The 20,969-nt window shown below is 48.2% G+C and overlaps 2 protein-coding genes across 3 annotated transcripts in view; both read right to left on the reverse strand.

Moving 5' to 3' along the window:
- Positions 1 to 3,166: 3,166 nt before the first annotated feature.
- On the reverse strand, positions 3,167 to 19,351 carry LOC130831288 (39S ribosomal protein L50, mitochondrial). Its single transcript, XM_057699246.1, has 2 exons — positions 19,329 to 19,351; positions 3,167 to 3,697 (listed from the first exon to the last, which is right to left on the reverse strand). The coding sequence occupies exon 2, from the start codon at positions 3,654 to 3,656 to the stop codon at positions 3,177 to 3,179; it is 480 nt and encodes a 159-aa protein (XP_057555229.1). The 5' UTR covers positions 3,657 to 3,697; positions 19,329 to 19,351; the 3' UTR covers positions 3,167 to 3,176.
- Positions 11,657 to 20,969, reverse strand: part of LOC130831289 (cytochrome b5) — a 42,030-nt gene continuing 32,717 nt past the window's right edge. Inside the window, exons 5-6 of one of the 2 annotated variants that reach the window (XM_057699249.1) lie at positions 19,329 to 19,421; positions 11,657 to 11,668 (exon numbers count right to left, since the gene is read on the reverse strand). In XM_057699249.1, the coding sequence (XP_057555232.1) occupies positions 19,349 to 19,421 (73 nt within the window). In that variant the 3' untranslated portion in view covers positions 11,657 to 11,668; positions 19,329 to 19,348. Of the gene's footprint in view, positions 11,669 to 12,998; positions 14,187 to 19,328; positions 19,422 to 20,969 lie in introns of those variants that run through there. The other variant, XM_057699248.1, reaches the window with a different exon arrangement.

Genomic DNA, 20,969 nt, shown 5'->3' on the forward strand with positions numbered 1-20,969 from the left:
ACACCAATGTTTAGCAGGTAGAGACATCCCTAACTAGCCCTAAGCCTCCTTCCGAATCGTAATGTAAAAACATGAATAAATAAAAGTGCCCGCTTTCTCCCCTGCTTCCGCTCTAAACACCTGCTGCTAATTACAAATTAACCTAATTACTACTTTCTCGTTTGCATTCAAATATTTTCATGCTAAGATTTGTTGAGTTTACCTAATTTCAACCCTTCCTTCCAGGTGATCAAAACATGGTATTACTCCACCTTCAAACTTTCTCAGCTGATGAAAAGGTAGCTAAACAAAGTTTATCTAGAATCTCTCCTGTAAGGCAAGATGCAGGGGAGAAGCAGCCCACAGCTCTGTGTGACACAAGGAATTCAAGACAGTCAGGTGGCACATGAGGTAACTTCCGACTTCATGGAACTATGGTTGTGTCCCTTGATGGAAGCTTTCCCCTCTCCCTCTTTGTTTCTCTCTCTCTCTCTCTCTCAATTTTATTGAAGTATGTTGACTTACAATGTTGTGTTAATTTCCTCTGTGCAGCAACGTGACTCGGTTGTACATACATATATATATATATTCTCTTTATATTCTTTTCCATTATGGTTTATCACAGGATATTGATTATAGCTCCCTGTGCTGTACAGCAGGACCTTGTTGCTTGAAGCTTTTCACTCTTGAAATGAGAACTGAGGCATCTAAACCAGCAGACCTCAAGGCTGTGGGAACAGAAAGCAAAAACTCTTCAGAGGGGAATGAGGTCCTCTCCTATAGTTCCCAGACTGTGGGACAAAGATCACCACCAACCCACCACTGGCTTAAGACACACACCATGTCCTGTGGGATGGTACCCACCTTCCCGAGGGGCTGCCTCCCAGCCAGCACTGGCTGCTCCTCTGTTCTTTCAGGCCACTGATGGGGTACGTGAGGATGGTGTAAGTGGTGAGAAGTGAGGAGCCCAAAGCTGCACTTCTTCACCTGGATGGAGGATGCTCCCCCATGCAGGGTACCATGGCCATGGGCAAGGGGTGTCTGAAGCCCACAGAAGCATTTCCGTCAGGGAGGACAAATCCATACCCGGAAAGGATGCCTTTCCATTCAGGACGAATCCATCATGATGAGATGAGCACAGCGTTATCCACTCACTGCTAGGTTTCCGGCAGCACCTCCCACCCCTGCCCTCCATGGCCACCAGGCAATAGCATCATTTCAGGGACTCAGTATTGGCCTTGCTGTTGGCAGATTGGGCCCTCAGTAGTGCCTGTACCCAGGTTAACTTGAGAAAGAGGATGTCCATGCTGAGCCGTAGAAAACCTCCATCCCTGCTGCCATGGCCCACTGAGCCTCCAGGTAGCGGGAGGAAGATGCTGTCCTCCATGGAATGGACCATCTTGTCCATTCATTATTGAGTCTTCTCTACAGCAGAGGTCCTTTGATAAGCATTTACAGGAACAAAGATGCTGAGACCCACTGTGGTTATAGGTCTGGAGGCAAAGGCAGGTGGCGAGAAGAGACTCCAGCACACAGTCCTTACACAGGAAATCCTACTTTCCTCAGACAGGGAGGAATCTAGCAAGAGAGGCTGGAGGAATGGGGGGCAGGGGTTGTCAAGGTTCTCAGTTGAGTCCACTGAAATGTCTCCTTCCCAAATCCCTGGGTCCCACCTCTCCCCCACTAACGCCACGAATTTAACATAAGGGATTTAGTATGGTTGCCATTTCTGCTGCCCACACAATCAGATCTTGGGCCTGATCTTCAGCCATGCCTGCCTTGTGACTACAAGAAATGAATGATGGTTTTAAAACAGGCTGACCTCTGGAGGCATTCATGCCTAACCCAAGACTTCCAGCTCTGAACTGGGCTGTCGTTTAGGACACTCTCCAGCACCATCCTTGAGACCATTATTACTGCACATCAGTGGAAGGCAGCCTCTAGTTAGTATCCCAAAGCCTTTAACCCAACCAGCATCCCAACTCAAACAACAGGGGATGGTTTAGGCAGTCGTGACGCAAATCCATGTCCTCAGTGACAATTCCCCTCCCCCATCTGCAGGAAGGGCACCTCCCTGTGCTCAAGCAGGGAAGCAGCCCGGTCCCCTAATCCCGTCCTGAAGATCTGATTCCGGCACTAATTCTGGTACCAAGAACTCCATCAGCCAGGGACCAACTTGAAAAACAAAGATCATTTAAAGATTAACAGTAGAGCGAATCTAATGAAAGGAATTGGTTATACAGGTGATGGAAAGGCAGAGAAGCCAAATCAAGGACCCAGTCAGAGATCAGTCACACAAGAAGACACCCCCATGCTGGACTGGAGGGACAAAGGAGGCGGTGGGGCTCCTGGAGCCCAGGGAGGTGGGAACCATGGCAGGCCCATCTGACAGAGGCTAGTGCCAGAGAGGAAGTGCAGCCACTGCCTGAGACACCCCAGGAAACACGGAGGGAAACCCTGACGACTTGTCCCTTCCTCCTGCTCGGCCAGTCTCCGACCATGCACCCCATTTGCTGAATCAGCTAGAGTCTGGGAAATGCAGCCTTCTGGGGTCACCCCCCGAGTGACAGAGAGCCAGACAGAGGACAGGTGAGGAGTAGACCTGATAGCAAAAACTGCCAGGAACCAACACCCTGCCTGGCAGGCTTGGGATGAGTAGAACCCAAGTGCTAAAGCAGGTTGTACTCAAAAAGATGCGCTCTGGTGTGCAATGACCCCAAGGATTTGGGGTGACGCTTGTGAATGAACTCTTTTTTTTTTTAACACACTTCAAGATATCTTTAATTCCAAGAGATTAATCTAGATGGAACAGTATCACCTTCTACTATTTCTACGTGTACAGTAAAGCAAATAGTGAAACAACTTTCATAATATACTACACAGATTTTTGTTTCTTTTATAAATGTTACCTTGGTATGTAATACGTATTTTCATAAATTATTAATGACCTGGTTCCATTTAAAAAAAAAAAAAAACAGAAAAATTTCAGCAAATGTGAAAAAAAATCTTGTTGTTTGTCAATTCATGATGGTAAAAAAAACAAAAGAGAGAGAGAATACATTCTTCCACAGAAAAAAGTAGGTTTAGAGACCAGTTCTGACAGCATTTCACATGGTAAAGTATCAAAAGGTCTGATAAGTAGCCCCCTTCTCAGGGAGAAGAAAAAATTATTTCAATGTGTTCCTCCTTTGAACTTCTCAGTAACCCCAAGTGATTTTTAAATTGGGAGGTAGATTACCGGCAATAAGTTCATCAAATTTAGATCTATCCTGAACAGGCACACTATAGAAATCAAGAACATCTCTGACCCTGCACATCTGGTGAAGCCTGGAGTTAGGCACTGCATGGCCTAAGTCATCAGTTAAATGTGCCAAGAAGCTGAACTTCAGATGAACATCTTCCAGGGAGATGTCCTGCCAATTGCTAGGAGTGTACGAGCCAAAAACTTCTTTGATGTGAGATTCCAAATGACTCTGGAGATCTTCAGGTGGTATGTATGTTTGGCTTCGTAAGGGCGGACACACCAGGATAGGTTCTTTCTTCACCTCTTCTACTGTCTCAGCCACCACCGGCTGTTTCTCTTTTCTGAATCGAGACCAAAATTCTCTACATGGAGCCCCTGAGACTATCCACGTGAGGCTTATTCTAGCAGCGCCGGACACCCAGAGCACCGCCATCTTCGATAAGAGCTTCAGGACCGTGAATGAACTCTTGTGACCTGCAGATAGAACTACTGAATGTGAATAAACACTAAAAGCAAAGAAAACATGATGTAGGAAAAAATCGAACAAGCAAATATTCATGTCAGATAAGCAATTCATCATTTCCAGTGTGATGTTCTGGGCCCAGCGGATCCCTTTAATATGCAACGGAGGTGGGCCTGGACGTGCTCTGGGGAGAGCTGGCCCAGGCGGCCATCTCACCCTCAAGACACTATCTATTTTCAGGAGGAAGAAACCTCAAACATTACATTCACAGGCAGATACAGTGTTGTAACTCCTGATTTGTAAAGTTACCGTTTATTTCCTTTTCCAAAGGGAAACTGTGAACCATGTTTTCCTTAAACTGGCTCTTGTGCAGCACGATGTGCTCACCGCCTTCCGCTACCCCACAGCGGAAGACATCTGCACCCCAAGAGGGGCGTGACTTGCTGCCCAAGGTCACACAGCCAAAGGCAAAGCCCAAATTTAAAGCCCACCTCTGCCAACTCCTAATCCAGTGCTCCTTTCTGTTTCAACCAGTGGTGGTCGCCAAGAACAAGAGAAGTGCTTTCACGCGTACCCTGGGAGATTCAAATGAGGCCACAGCCATCTCAGCTGCCCCCGTGGCCCCTGAGGCCAGCCAGCCCTGCGAACCATTGCACCAGCCCAACCTGCGTCGCAAGAGGACTTGAAATATCAGTCACGACTGTAACAGACAGTACTTCAAATGAAAAATCTGTTTGAGAGAAGGCCAGACTTGGGACCACCCTGGCTCTCACGTGGGAAGAAAGCACATGGTACAGTATTTCGAATTCTACGTGTCACGTACATTTCTTTATCTTTTGTCTGCTTCTCATTCTGGGCTCTCGTGGAACGTGGGGCAAAATGTCTGTGAGAGCAGAGGTCCCACAGCACTGCCCCTCCTTCCTGCACCTGCCCCCCACCTGCTCTAGGTGCTCACCGCTCTGTGTCTCTAGAAACAAGTGGTCCCAACACATCGTAGCGCTTGAAAATACTTGCTCAGTAGATGAATGCGCAAAGGAGTAGAAGGTGATGGCCAGTCATCACACTTTCTGGAGACTGACACTTCCTGTAGCTCTAAAGATGATGTGCCGCATGTACACAGTTGGCTGCTCTCTTCCATCAGCCAGGCAATATGGGTGAAGCAGGAGCAGGTTAAGTTAACAGTCTTTGATACTGATTTCTAACAAGCCTAGATCTGACACGTATAATTCCTAACGTATTTGTTGGAAGGATATTCACAGGCGGTTTGTTATTGCCATATAATATCATATAGCATTCTACCTTAGGACCATATAAAGGGCTACTATGAACATTCTTGCTTTTAACTCAGAAACTTTTCTTAACTATGGAAATATGCCCTTTGATATCTTGTTTTTTAAATTCATTAATATTTTACTGAGTGATTTATTTAGAAAATTATTTCTAGAAAGGAAAACGAAAAGAGGAACTCAGCAAACATTAACACAGACACAGATTGGAAGGAACCTGAGCTCGTGAGCTTGGGTTGTTGCCCGAGACGCCCGTGGTCTCAAACTGTGCGCCCCCGGATGTCGACCCTGGGGCAAGCCCACAGGTGCAAGTAGTGAATGTGGAGGTGAGGCCTGGAAGGGAGGACAGGCACTGAAGGCTGTGACAGTGGGGCAGGGGCACGGGCACAGGCAACAAGGACTCAGCAAGGGCATCCCGGATGACTCAGCACCGTCCCCTGCAGAGGAGAGGACGCGGGGGTACTCGCCCACCCACCCCGTCCTCACAGGTCGAGCCGCCCCTAGGACAGCGTCTCCCTGGCACCTCGAGCTGGCCAGCCATGGTCCCAGGCAAAGCCAAAGCCGACAGCTCCGAGGAGAGCCGGCCGGGTAGGCCGGGAGGACAGGGGCCTGACCCTCTGCCCTTTGCCCTCTGCCCTCTGCCCTTGCTAGGCTTGGGAACGCCGGGGCATCTACACACACACAGGTATTATGAGGCCTCCTCACTGGCGAATACCCACTGCGGTGGCCAGTCATTCTCTAGAGCTTATCTCGGGGCCGCCCGAGGTTCCCTGGATGGTTCTGGCCACCCCGAGTGAGGAGCGCTACAGTCCAGTGGGGACAATGTTGTTGAAATACTACACTTTTTTAATGAAAACCATGCACTCCAATTATATACACTTCTGTATCAGAAACGTCATTTCAGAAACAAATATACTGAGAACTGATTCACTTGCAAAAACAAAACCAGGGAAGCTACTCATTAACTACTCTCTAAAAAAATGTCAAATGTGCTAGAAAAAAACATCGTTTAGCTTAACAATTGGCAGCCGATCTACTAAGTAAGAATGAACAGTTTGTACCTTTTGGTACTTTTCAGGGAAACCTCAAGGAGAAGAGAAGGACAGAGACCTTGGCTCTGCTGCAAAGGACAGAGACACGAGGAGGGGTCGGCCCAAGGAGCGTGGAGGGCAGACCACCGCAGGGCAGGGGTGTCCCAGCTCCTGACGGGCGGCTTCTGCAAACACACGTGCAGTGGACACAGCGAACCCAGTCTTGCCCCGGGGCCGTGCCGGGGCTCACAGGACACCCTGCAGCCATCGTGAGAAACACTCCAATCCCTTCCTGCCACCACTCCCAGCCAGGGCTCCATCTGTATTCTGATTTTTGCTGACGGACCCCCTGATACCCTTTACAGCCTTTTTCCCCCCGGCACAGCAAAGCGCCCAGGATCTGCTGTGGCATCCCTTCGCCACGCCTCCTTAGTCATCTTTACTCTGGAACATTCCAACAATTTTTTTTTTAGATCTTTTATGACGTTGCATTTCTTTTTTTAAAAATAAATTTATTTATTTGTTTATTTCATTGGCTGTGTTGGGTCTTTTTTGCTGTGTGCGGGCCTTCTTTTTAGTTGTGGTGAATGGGGGCTACTCTTCGTTGTGGTGTGTGGGCTCCTCATTGCTGTGGCTTCTCTTGTTGTGGAGCACGGGCTCTACGTGCGTGGGCTTCAGTAGTTGCAGCACATGGGCTCAACAGTTGTGGCTTACGGGCTCTAAAGCGCAGGCTCAATAGTTGTGGAGCGCGGGCTTAGTTGCTCCGCAGCATGTGGGATCTTCCTGGAGCAGGGATCAAACCCGTGTCCCCTGCATTGGCAGGCGGATTCTCAACCACGGCACCACCTAGGAAGCCCCATTGCATTTCTGAAGAAGAATTTCCTCCCCCTTTTTAATGGAATTGCCCTCATTTAGGGTTTCATGCATTCCTGGCCAGTAAGCCGCATAAGTGATGCTGTGTCCACTGCAGACATGAAGCACCCATCAAGGCATCAGCCAGCTTCCCTACTGCATGGTTCTACTGCTTCCCTGCAGTTAGCAAGCAGGCTGTGGGGCGACACAAGGGGGCCGGTCCTCGTAAAGTGTTGCCCTTGGACTTGGCATCCATCAGTAATTCTTGCCTGAATCAGTCTTTACTGCGGTGGCTGCACACGACTTCCGTCGCTGGCACTTCTCAACATCACCACCAACGCTCGGCGTTCCTGTAACCCTTTCTCTCCTGTTTACTTATCCTTTAATTATCATCATGAATTATTATCATAATTATCATCAAGGATGCCTACTTTTTTTTTTTTGAACAGTTAATAAGTCATTACTGTCCTTGTTTGGCTGCCGAAATCGGGCCAGATTTAGCCAATGACAGTCCCATTGAGTTGGCTCCTGTGTCCTTCCGACGTGCCCCATCTTTTTTTTTTTTTAATCACTCCTTATGTTGTGGCATAAGGTACCCAACACTCATGGACCTACACTGTCCTAGCTCTGAAATCAGCCATTTCTCGGAGGAGTCCTGGCTCCTTCTGGTGGGAAACAGTACTTGACACCAAGGTCTGGGTACAAAGGTGCTCACTGTTCCTGAGGTGTACTTGCTTCTAGGCCTTTCAGTGGACACAGCACTCAACGATGCCTTTAGTGGCTGAACAAATGAGTGCATTTCTGTCATGGGGGTACCCTTTCCAAGGTCAGTTTTTATTGGAACCAGCATTAGAAAACACAGTTCTATGTTCTCTCCCAGGAACAAAGAGTCCTAGAGTTCAGGCTACAAGGAGAAAATCAATACAGACACTGATAAAGGACTGGGCTCTGGGTGCAAAAGGGCACCGCTCTGAGCAGGAGCTGCCAGGCCTGAGAGCCCCGCTTAGGTCGGGGCTTTCAAAATCTGACCCCTGGTACCAGTCACTTGGGTTTGAATCTTTCCTGGGACTTTGGGCAGCAAGCCACCAGATTATTTTAACTAGAACGCAGAGCAGTGAACTTTCTGGGACACGTATGGAAGTGACGGGAAGCTCCTTGAACTCCTCACCTGCCATCCAGTCAATGAGATGGACTTGAGGACACCCGGGCACGCACCTGGGGCAGCACCTGTGCCAAAGAGCACGTGGCCCACGTGCATTTTGAACAATTTCAAACACACACAATCATGAAAGACCCTATGTGGCCTCACCCAACCATTCTTAGTTTATCTGCAACCCTTGCTCCCCCATACTTTTTGGCAAGAAAATTTTAAAACAAATTGTAAACATACCCCAACAGTTAAGGACACCACCATTATCATGTGCAGCAAAAAGAAAAGCAATAGTTTAATGATCTAATATCTAACAGTATCCAGTCCATGCTTAATTTTCTCCAAGTGTCTCAAAAATGTCTTTTTACACTTGGCTAAAATTAAGGTCTAAACAAACGAGGCCACACATTCGATGTGATGGATCTATCTCTGAAGAGTATTTTAACCCATAACAGTGCTCCCTCTGTTTTAGTCCCATTTACTTGTTGAAGAAACTGGGTTCTTACAGAATTTCCCACATCCCGGATGTGGCTGACTGTCAAATTGGCTCTTAATATGTGAGGAATGTTTAGCTCAGGAGAAGTTATCCAGTAACCCAGTGAGTGGTAAACCCAGTGGGTGATACGGTGATAAGTTTGAGAGAAAGGTCACATCCCTGGAGGCCATTTAGCAGGTGACAAAAGTCCAAAGGAAGGGACAGAAAGAAAGAGGCATTTCTTTTCTTTCTTTTTTTTTAAGTTTATTTATTTATTTGGCTGCATTGGGTCTTTGTTGCTGCATGCGGGCTTTCTCTAGTTGTGGCGCATGGGGGCTACTCATCGTTGAGGTGCGCGGGCTTCTCATTGCAGTGGCTTCTCTTGTTGCAGAGCACAGGCTCTAGGCTCTCAGGCTCAGTAGTTGAGGCACACGGGCTCAGCAGTTGTGGCTTGAAGGCTCCGTAGTTATGGCTTGCAGGCTCTAGAGCACAGGCTCAATAGTTGTGGCGCACAGGCTTAGTTGCTCCGAGGCATGTGGAATCTTCCTGGACCAGGGATTGAACCCATGACCCCTGCATTGGCAGGTGCATTCTTAACCACTGCGCCACCAGGGAAGTCTCAAAAGAGGACTAAGGAAAACGCCTCTAGGAATTTGACATGGGTTCAGCTGAAGGAAGGTGTACCCCCGCAGGCAGCTGACAGCTGGGCACCAAGAAACTGGTTTTCACAGGAAAACCCAAGTCCTCTCTTTCAAAGCTGTGGAAGTGGAGTCTTTCCACCCGCTTCCACCATGTGGCTGCCAGCACGCATTTCTGATAAACTGCTCTCTCCATGGTGGTTCATGTTACAGAAAGCATCACATTACCACCGTACTTATCACAAACAAAAACACACCTCAGTTCATTTTACAGCCTTGCAAACAGAATGCTCCTTAAAATTCTTTTACTGTTCATTCTTATTTAACTGACACCCTTATTTTAATCTTCTTTGTTTGCTTAAATATCTGGATTTGTTATGAGGCCAAGATCCATAGGTACAGAGAGACGCATGACCAGTTATCATGCAGGAAAATGAGGGCCGTTCAGACCGTCCTAACCAGCCGTCTCAAATAGGGCGCCTCCCGCTTTCTCCCCAAAGCAGTCTCCTGGGGCTGCCATAACAAGAGGCCACAAACCAGGAGGCTTAAAACAACCGAAACGGGTTCCCTCGCAGCTCTGGAGACCACAAGTCCAAAACCAAAGTGTTGGCAGGGCTGCGCCCTCTGAACCCTGCAGGGGAGGGTCCTTCCTGCCTCTTCCAGCTTCAGGTGGCTGCTGGCAGCCTTTGTCTTTCTGTGGCTTAAGGCTGCGTCACTCTTTTCTCTCCCTTCATCAGCACAAGGCGTTCTCCCACGGCATCTGTCTCCACGTGGCCATCTTCTTCTAAGGACACCAGTTATCCTGGACGATGGTCTGCCCGGCTTCAGTAGACCTCACCTTAAGTCATCACACCTGCAACCACCCTATTCCTGAATGAAGTCCCTTCCTCGGGTACTAGGGGTTTGGATGTCAACATGTCTTTTTCGGGAGATATAATTCAACCCATAACATTCCTCTCACACGTACGATTTCAATATAAATAAGCACGCAGATGTAGCTCCAAATAAAGTACAGATGATCAACCTCCCTGCAACTGAAAGTCACACGTCTGCCTCATCCAGATCAGCGTGTGAAATCCCACAGGCCACCACTACCTGGAGGTCTTGTACAATGCTACTATCTTGGGAAGCAGCACATCAACATCCCTTTACCTGTAACGAATAAATGCAGCAGCTCTTACAAGCCAGACTGCAGGAAAGCTTGCCAGGGAGGAGCGCAGAGATGCCGGGCACCAGAGGCAAAAAGGTTGCAGAACGGAGAGCCAGGGCCAGAAGCCCGCACCTGCACGAAGCCAGAGTAGAGACGTAAGACTCAGAGACACGTGGGTCCTCTGAGCCGAGCAACCTTCTGCAAGTCACTGAGCTTTGCTGAATTTCAGTTTCCTTCTCTGTAAATGAGACACTGACTGGGCTTGCAGGGCTGTTGTGAGGGTGACGTGAAATGATGGATGCAAGATGCTTAGTGCACAGTGGTCGGAAGTGGTAGGGATGGCCACCTGCTTCTGTCAGACACAGGCAGCACAGAAGAAATGCTGGAACCTCATCTGAGGATTTGCACTCCCTGGGGGCATGTCTGGCTCCCACTTCCTCCCAGGCTTGTCAGGGTGATGTGCACTCTTCAGACGCAGGCTCAGCGGGGACATCTTCCCTGCGGGGTCCGAGGGGACACATGGCAGGCCAGCCCCGTCACAGTAGCTGGGGGCTTGGAGAACCATCCTGGGTTGTCTGAACCTCAGACAACAGGAGTGAAGTCTGCGGTTCACCCAAGCAGCACCTTGACCAGGTGTTCATGGAGTAAACATTGACATTTAAGGTCTGCGCCACGAAGAGATGTGGAAAAAACAAAGATGACCGAAGGGTACCTCTGCGGCATTCGTGAGCAGGTGAGATGACCGGCCAGTGATATTCCTGCAGGCGGGGTGCCTCGTCAGCTGGGGTGAGGAGGCGGAGGAGAGTCATAACACGCCTCGTGCAGATGAGAGCTAGGTGTGCGGCCGCCCACTGGTGCACCCGGACGGGGGTCGTTACACAGGGGAGACAGCTCTCAGCTCGGGGACGGACACACATGGCTCCAGACACACAGAAACGAGCGAGAAGGCTCTGGGGCTGCAGGTGTGGGGTGCCAGCTAGCAAGGCGACTGGATTCTGCACCAGATGCTTCCTGGGCTCTTCCTGGCAAACTGCGCCCACACGGACCCTGAGGTCGTGATCATGCGTGACCCAGGACTGTATCAAAGGTCTAGATGACGGAGGAGGCATCAAGAGCAAATAAACCCCACACCGATAAGACCCAGCGAAAATCAAACGGGCGTGCAGTGTCCACGCAGGGCTTCCGGCCAACGCTGCTTAATGCACTTCATGGAGGCTGACTCTTCCCCAGCTGAGCTGAGCAGAGCGGCTTAGAAGAGCTCACCCCACAGTCCATGCCTGTGACTTTCACCCTACATTCATTGTGGATGAATATAGACTCATTACTTCAATGTAGATGCTGGTGGAAGCGTCTCCCCAAAACTCCACAGGTTTTTCAAAGTTAGAGGCCAACATCTGAAACTTGAGAAAAAGATGTAATAATTCTTTGGAATCAAATAATTTATAGTCCTATGTAGGAGACATGTGAGCTATAGGTTCTCAATGCTATCATACCCCATATTTGCCCTTTTAAAACTAAGACTTTGTAATGCCATCTTAATCTGAAATAAGATTCCTAGATGATATCACTTACACACGCTTTTGGAAAGAATCATCACAACCACCTAAATCTAATATAAAGGAAAAATAAAATGAAAGCAATTCATAATCAAATAATAATAAATATTTCAATACGTCAATGCTTGAGGGCAGCCTTGCCAGAAGACAAAGAGGGCCTCACACATTTCCAAAATAGCCCCTAGAAGGCAATACCACCGAAATCAAGAAGCACTAGGGCTGCACTCTGTGACCAGGGCCACCGACTGCACCACGATGATCCCCTGACCCAGGGCTCATCCATGGGGTTCAGAAGACGCCAGCCAATAGGCAGCAGAGCCAGAAAGGTCCTCCTAGCATCTGTACTAGAGAATGCAAAGTACATCTGCCACCAGAAGTAAAGAGAAGGGCTGGGGACAAACTCACCAGGCAAATAATGGTACAAAAAGAGAGAATGCAACAGGAACAAACAGGGAGCCACTTGCCCCTGGAGACGGCTCTGACCCTGCTGGGTCCCAGCTCTGGCTCCATCCCATACACTCACTCTCCTACCTTCTCTTTAAGATGTCCTGACTCAGCTTCTGTGCCCTAAAATCAACATGGTCAAAATTTTGGAGTGCAAAGGAAGTTTTGATGAGGTTCTTTTGTTTGTTTGAATCTACTCCAGCGCTGGCTTGAAGTGATTTAATGGCAAGGTGAGCACCAGCGGTGAGGAGCTGTAATTTCTAATTCTTTGTCAGTTACAACCTTAACAGAGAGCTTGAGGCAAAAATGCATAACATCGCATCCATTGCAAACACGCCTTTCTCCCAGCTAAAGACTGAAAATCAGATTCAGTTGACTACTAGCGACCTTGGGACTGGAGCTGCTTGACACGCACCTGTGCACACCTGTGCTACACCTGTGCAGCGCAGGTGTGCCCACCGGCTTGCCGGGTTCTGCCCATGAGCCTCGTGGCACCCTTTGGCCAAGCTCTTCTCCCAGCAGGTGCTGAGTCATCTGCGGGGAAACTGCCAAGCAGGGAAGAGGTTTCCGACTGAGAAGGAACAGCAGAGCCTGGTGAGACCACCTGTGGCCCAAACATCCATGATGGAAAGATGGAACACCATAGACGTGTGGGGTTTTGTTCTGGTCTCCATTCTACTGTTAACCAAAATTTTAGAAACAGAGACTTGATTGAAATAAAAGGGTGTTTATTTGCATTTTGTTGGGACTGCAGCCCTGGAGACACAGATTCAAGAAGCCCTTGAATTGGGTCCCGCCCACCCGATTACAAAAAGGAGGGAAGTGTAACTATAAAGGCAAAACCACAAGATTACAGTTTGTTACATGAGTTATTTATCAAGAATTATCACTGGAGCTGGCAAGAAGTGAGGCTGCTTATTAAGTCAGGATTGGCTGGGGAGTGAAATAGTTGCATAGTTACAAGGGGAGACCTTGAGACCGTAAGGTTACAGCTGGCAGGTGTTGCTGGTGGCGTCCTTGGTACAATTCATAGACAGTTCAAGTTCTCAGTGATGCAGAGATGTGTCTGAGACCAGATCCTCTGTGGCCATTCTACTCCATTTTTTCCATGCCTGAACTGTGATCACTTTATTATAATTTCCCTTTGTCATCACTGCCAAGTCCTGGTGCTTCATAATTTGCAAAACACACGGCACACCCACTCGCTTTGAGGCTGTGTTCTCCATCACAGCTGAGGTCTGTTATACATGCTTCACCTTCTACTTGCCTTGCTCTCAGCTCACCTGGGTTTTGTGAGGACACCAAGGACCAGATGGAGCCCCAGGAGCTGGGTGACCTGCAGACCCACCTGCCCTTAAACAGCGCTGTACATGCTCCTCCTCCACAGACACCATCCCCCCGAGCCAGCTTCCAGCAGCACCCCCTGCACAAGTGGGCACCAGAGTGCTGTCACAACACCACCTTCCCAGGACAGACTGCCAGTATGGACCTAGTATCTATTTCATTTCCATTGCTTTTCTTTCCCCTTACAAGCAGTATAACCAATTTCTGGCACAGAACTTTTCTGCTTTAAAAAATTAATTTAAAAAAATGGGCCCTGGGTCACATTTTCCCTGAAAATCTGGCCCAATATTAGGTTTACTTATGGTTAAGAGGTTGAGTTGTTTCTCCCCAAATTCATATGTGGAAGTCCTAACCCCCAACGTGACCTTATTTAGAAACAGGATGATCGCAGATGTGATTAGTCAAGATGAGGCCATGCTGGAATAGGGTGGACCCTGACCCAACATGACTGTGTCCATCAGACCTCCTGTGAAGACACAGACATACAGAGGAAAACACCGTGTGAAGATGAAGGCTGATCAGGATAACGATTCCACAAACTGAGAACGCCAGAGTGCCCGCAAGCCACCGGAAGCTGGAAGAAACATGCACATGTGTAACATTTACATATGGGACATAAATCTTGTTTATTATTTTCTCGTTTGGCAATACTTAAGGCCAACCCTTAAAGGCAGGCACATTGGGCATTAGATAAATCATTTTCCTTCTTTCCTGCCCACGAGAATCAAAGGCAGGCTTAAAGCAGGGCAAGGGAAGGAGCTGGTTCCGCCTTTAGCCTCTAAGGGGAAGAAGTTACAATGAGAATACTTATCTCATCTGAATATCAAACACTGCCACAATTCTGTGGAATCAGACTCCACATTAGGGAGGTGAATGCTAAGAAACGCTCGAAATGTGACTCTCACTTTAGTAGTGCAATTCTTTGTTTTTACCCCTTAGGAATAAGGTGGGTGGATTTTAACAGTCCCCTGATCGTCAGCATTGGCAATGCAAGAGGTTGCCTAACCGTGTGTGTACCAACAAGTTAAGCGGTCCCCTGTGTGTTTTGGCTCAGTAAGGAGCATGTGCCCTTTTGTTTGGAGACAGAGTTTAGAAACAGCCGAACTGATGTCATCGACAGCAAGGTGACCATCTTTGACTAATAAACAGAGCTTAATTAAATCTCCCTGACTTGAGAGAAGGAACACGAAACCACGAAATCAAAGAAACTGATTTGAAAGGTTTGGGCTCTGAGGCTTTGTCAACAACGTGTTTCACCATGTCATCGTGTTCAAGTTGCTCTTTGACGATTGGGAAAGGAAGAAGTGCTAGAGGCCTCTGCTAACCTTTGCTGGACTGAGAAAAGCCAATGGTTTGCCTTCTTTGCCTTATGAAGCAAGTGTTGTCCCTCCTGGAGACCAGTTCCTATCCCAGCGAGGGGCGGGGGGGGGGGGGGGGCAGGAGGTGAAGAGGCCCGGGGCGCGGCTCCCAGCAGGGCTCCTGCCAGCTCTGCCAGGACAGGGGAAGCTCCACCAGGAGAAATGAGTCAGACAGATTTTATCGAGGAAGAGCATGTATGCAAACTCTGACTTAGGATTTCTCTTCCCCCCCAATAAGCACATGCCTCTTACCTGTGGAAACATGATGGGTTAATGCTCATTAACTATGGTTTCAAGTGAAGCCAGCAGCTTATTGAGCAACAGGAACAGGAAAAATCCACTGTCTGGAGTGTGCATATTCTAACTTCCTTCAGCCCAAAAAACCGGCACTGGTCCGATTCCACTTGCCACACCCAAGTCCCTTCTGGCTATTCCCAAATACTCACTTTGACTTAAAAAACTCAAACATCTGCTGGCACCTTGGAGGTCTTGCCACCCATCCTCAACACATTCACGGAAGGCACTTGTTTTCAGCCACACCGATGTTTAAGAGGAGAGAACATTCACAACAGAGCTTGTGACTCTCCTCAAAGAAGGGTGTCCGTCCCCCTCACCCTCTGAGCCCAAGCACATTCCCCAAATGGAGGGGAACTCCTGCGTGTAAACTCACCCCGACTGGCTAAGCAGAGCTGGGATTTGCTCTGAATCATAATTCTCCCAGCCTGGGGCTCATGGAAACCTGGGGTCAGTTAATCCAAGCCCACCCCACATCTGTCTCCCTTGGGCATCATCAGAGCAGCCCATGGCCATGGCTGCTACAGCAGCAAACTGTTGCATCTCCTGTATCACCCAGGTGTCAGCAGCAGGAGGAACCGGTGGCAGCAATGGCACCACAGAGACATCCTGCAGCAAGCAGCACCTGCGGTTCAGTGGTGAGCTTCTCCTTCTCAGGGCATGGTTCTTAGTTCCAGCTTGTCTGAGCCACAGCTCACCTCAAACTGACTTAGACAAACAAGGGGATTTATGAATCTTAACTCTCAGGTTGAATCGAAAGAAACTGCCATTTTTATAGGTCAGCATGTGTTAATTTATCAGCAGTATGATAGGCCTCCGACCTCAAATAAAGCCCCAAGATAGATCTGGAAGAGAGCCATGATCCAGCAGCTTAGCCAGTGTCTTCAAGAACTCAGATTTTCCCAGTCCTTCCAATCTGCCTTCCATGGGGACAGGCTCATCCCCAGACCTCATGAGTCTCCACCCCAGTAGGACCCAAAATACCTCATGATGCCAAAATGGCTGCAGCAGTGCATGACATACATCTTTACACCCTATCATCCAGGAGAAGAGAAATAGTCTCTTCTGACAGCACACACAGAGGAGGGAAGGTGTTTCACTTTCCCACGAACCCTGGCAAACAGCTCTTCTGCCTCCTTGGTTCTGACAGAGCGAAATATCCTCCCACTATGCCCAAGAGATGGAATTTTTTAGCTCAAGCAAATCAGGGCTTATCCTTGATTTAGGAGTGAGGTCAATCCTACCTGCTGAGGCTGGTCTCCTAAAGGTCAGATCTGGGTCGTGTCCCCAGAAGCACTTGATTGTGTCCCCAGCTTGGCTCAAATAAATCCCTTTCATTCCTTTTTGCTGTCATTCCTTTTTTTCTCCTCCACCATCTCCCTCTGACTCTCAGCTGACTTCAGGAAAGCAGAAAATGAGAGGTGGGAAATTCCAGTTTCCCTGTCTCCCCCCCTGGCCTCCTGGCCCTTTCACAGGGAAGGCCCTGCTCCAGGGCTGAGCTCACCCAGGGACCTGTGACCACCAGTCAGCCCCCTTCTCCACCTTGGCCTATACGCAGCTCCCAGCATTTACCTATGTGTTTGTATCTCCCACCTCTGAGGGAAAATAAAGCAAAAGCCCACCCCACCCCCTACCACCCAGCCTCTCCAGCTGCTGTCTCTCCCTGTCCTCCCTTCACAGGCAAGCTTCTGGAGAAGCAGTCTCTTCCTTCCATCTGCTGTGACCCACTCCCCGCCTTCCACTCCGGGAGCTGCTCTCCACAAGGCCTTCACGACAGTTCTGTTGCTGTTCTAGGAGAAGTTTTCAGTCTCAATCTTAGCACACTGGTTCAGAGCACGGACCTCAAAGCCAGCCTCCCAGGAGTTGGGTCCTGGCTTTGTCAAGGGTTGATGACCTTGGGAGAGTTCTCTCTCTGCCTCTGTTGCTTCATCTTTAACCCAGAGATTACAGCAGGTTTCTGCCTCCTGTGTGTGTCACAGGACTAGGTGAGGTCATAAATGTAACACCCTTCAAAGGGTGTCTGGCCCGTGGCAAACCCTACACAAGTGCCAGCAGGGCAGCACCTACTATTATCACTGGGGATGCTGAGCACTCTGCACGCTTGTGTCCTGCCCTCTCCTGGCCTCCCCGGTCCTCACACGGGTCCCACCTGGGGCTCCCTCATCTTCTCAGGCCACACACGCTTCCCAGATGGTCTCAGTGGCTTCTGCGACCACGTGTAGTGATGGCTCAGCCTGTGGCTTCAACCCAACTGGAGAGCGTGACCACCTCCCGGATGCCCAAGCCAGCCCCTTGGCATGTGGGGCTCCCCCTTGCTCAAATGTCTTGATCATTTTGCACACCTAGGGCTTCCTACAAAAACTGACATGAAAACCTTTCAATATGCTGGAGATGGCTGGGTGGACGGTCCCTGGTTACGAGATTCAGAATGAAAGTATAGCGTCGTAAGATGATACTCAAGTCATAACAACAGTTGAGCAGAATGAATAGCAAAGAGCAGCTGGCACAAGACGGGGCCTTAGGGAGGACCCCATTCAGGGGGTGTGGGAGGGCTATTCCTCTGCAGGCCTCCTGGTAAACCCCACTGAGGCCAGTGCATCTCCGTCTTTTGGGCGGGGCTCAAGATTCTGCATTTAACAAGCTTGCTGGTGCTGCGGCTGCTGTCTGCAGAGCACGTGTGGGGAAGCCAGGGTGCAGGCCTGGCCCATCTCCCTTAAAGATGAATGCATGTATATTTCACCACAATAAAAATAATAATAGTACGTAACGGATCACACTCCATATTAAGGAAGTCTTTTGCTTTTTGATACGGACAGAGTTCTGCAATTTATTGTTAAGTGAAAAAAATCTTTCCAGTGTGATTCCACTTTTCTAAAGGAACGTGAGAAATAATTCCACAAGATTATATATATTGAAATGCTAATCACAGTTATGTTTAGGTGGCCACCAATTAAAGTTTTCTTTTATATATTTCTGATTTATATGTCTTGCTTCATTTCTCTATAAATATATATAAAATAATAACTATAATTTTAAAATTCCCATTTTGAAAAATTTAAATATGTAACAATGTATTTATGAATACACGTATTTGTTCCTAGGCTCAGGCACCCATGTAATCTCCAGATGGATCCCTCTGAACATAAATCAGGTCATGTGTGTTGAAGCCAGGCTGGCCTCCTTGTTCTGCTTCATGCATGTCAGGCACCCTGCTGCCTCAGGGCCTTTGCACTTGCTGTCCCTGATCTCAGGGATGCTTTCCATGAGACATTTGCAGGGCTCATTCCCTCACTTCTTACAGGTCTCCACCCAGACGTCTCCGATTCACAGAGGATTTCCTAATCACTTATTTAAAATCACACTCCTCTTCTCTTTAGAGGGCCCACTTTACTCTTTCCGTAGTACTTTTCACTGACTGATGCTCCACGCATGTCTCTTTATTTACCCGTTGTTTGCACACCTCCCCCCAGAACGCAGCTCCCCGAGGGTGGGGACTGTGGCGTCCTGTTCAGGGCTGGGTCCCCAGGCCCAGATGGTTCTGGCTTATAGCAAGAGCCCAACGGAGAGTTTGGGGACCAATTTTAGGGAACAGTTGTGAACTGAAGAGGAATACTTTCCTTCATTCTTACACTTATATAACCAGTGGCTCTTGATTTCTGGGAAATAACAGGCCCCTTAAGAATTTAAGGAAAGTTACTAATACCCTTGTCAGAAAAACATGCACATGAACAAGACGTTTCATGTAATTTCTGGGAGTGTAACCACCCCTAGAGCTGCTTTTTAAAGTTGAAATCAGCTGCCCCAAACTTCAAGCCACTCATTTAAGCCTGACTGCTATTCAGCTGGGCCAGAAGCCACTAGAACGCTCTTTCCTTCGGGTTTCTCCCACTGACAGATAACTACTGCCTCACAGGATGGTAGCTGATTATGAGAGAATGCACGTAACACCAACACCCAGCACGATGGAAATGTACAGCTTGAGTCTGAGAACAAATCAGTAAGCTCAGTGCAGCAGCATAAATCACCGCAGGAGCTACCAACCCATCTCCACCGAGTCTACTCACCAGGTGAGCCGCCTCTTTCTTCATCCTTTGGAACACTTAGCCAACGCCCGTGACACACTGATACGCTCAGCTGAGAGTCTGCACGTCCCGACTCTAAGGAGTTAAGTGTATGTTTACCAGTTGTATTCGTTCCCAGGCTGTTTATCGTAGCTATATGTTAAATATATTACATTGTAATAATTGCAATATACTAAATATTGTCATTGCAATTACAACATTTAATTGAATGTAATGCACCTGCTCTCCAAGAAAAGCATTTGACAAAAGAATGAACATTTGAATGAACTTTAAATGATGTCCACTTTACCTGACTTTGAGTAATCAGCCGACCAACCATACAGTTAAAGGGGCTTCCACTACATTCTAAAAATAGGACGAGGAGACAGGTGACCCAAAATCATAAAGGGAAGAAAGGAAATCCTGTGAGCATTATGGAATTAATGTTTATAAGGATGTAATGCATCAGAGCTCTTTTGTTCCCCCCCCCACCCCGACATGACTCAGCAAACGGAGGAAGAATAGGTCTTCTGTAATCCCTGAGGAGGGGGAGCTTTAAACAGAAGAGGAGCACAGGTGAACAGGGCCGTACATGGCTCTGGTGAGAACAGGTTCACGAGGAGAGAAAAAAGGGTTATGGAATCCAGTTTGAACTTGAAAAGTAGAGAACCAACCAAGACTGCACATAACACCCAGTAGAGGTGATTCTGAAAAGTGACAAGCTGTGAAGAGCATTGCAGATAAATGCAACAACAGACCCCATGATTTCCCTAAAAGGATTTTGTTCTCTCTAATATATGAAAACTTTAGCCAAAAACACTGAGATGCTCCTAGTTGTATCTGCTGAGAATTCTCCTGTGAGTCAGTCACTCAGTGTTTCAGTGTCTGGGGTAAATCAGTGAACAAGCTCACACCAAGAGGAAAGAGAAACATGCTTTCTCTAGCTATTGTTGGCCTCACTGTTAAGCCTCGAACGCTGAAATAATCACTGTCTTCCCAGGAGGGGAGTGTCACTTGGGGCCCCCCAAACCTATAGGTTTTAGTTAAAAGAAAGGCTTTTACGGACTGGGCTTACTGCCAAGTAAACTTTACCAGCTTGGAAGAGTCTACAGGCTCAGGTCTGGGCCAGGTTTGCTGAAGTCATGAGATACTGCAGCTCGGCAGAGATAAAGAGTAACCAGCAGAAGTTAATCAGACTCAGCTCCAAGAGCACAGAACTTCCCTGACCTCTGGGTGTGTAACTGGCCTTGCCCTCCCTCCTGTTTGCAACTGATAACCTTCCATCCTCCCTCGCCCTCCATCTTTTGGATAGGCTCCAAGGTCTAAGCAATAACCTAGCCTCACCAGCCAACAGGATCTGACATGCTAAGAATATCAGGGGTTTGTCAGAGAACACTTTTCTCTGCCTCTTACCATTGCTGAGAAACTGCTAGAGTCTAACTGCACCTATGCTCCAATATACAAAACTGGGAACCAGCCTTTGCCTGAAGTTCTTAGAGTTCAATATCCTACAGGCTGAGGAGCCGTTTGCCAAGTGCCTTCAACACTGCCTTGGACTCAGAGCCATTGCCAAGGCTTTCAGGCAAGAGTGATATCAAAGTGGTGTCTTAATAAGAATAATCCAATAATGGGAATAAGAGATTA

The sequence above is a fragment of the Hippopotamus amphibius genome, chromosome 11 (assembly GCF_030028045.1).
Source record: "Hippopotamus amphibius kiboko isolate mHipAmp2 chromosome 11, mHipAmp2.hap2, whole genome shotgun sequence".
NCBI lineage: Eukaryota > Metazoa > Chordata > Mammalia > Artiodactyla > Hippopotamidae > Hippopotamus > Hippopotamus amphibius.

What these genes read in the sequence shown, in the direction of transcription:
- LOC130831288 (XM_057699246.1), bottom strand. Translation starts at nt 3,656, where the DNA reads ATGGCGGTGCTCTGGGTGTCCGGCGCTGCTAGAATAAGCCTCACGTGG.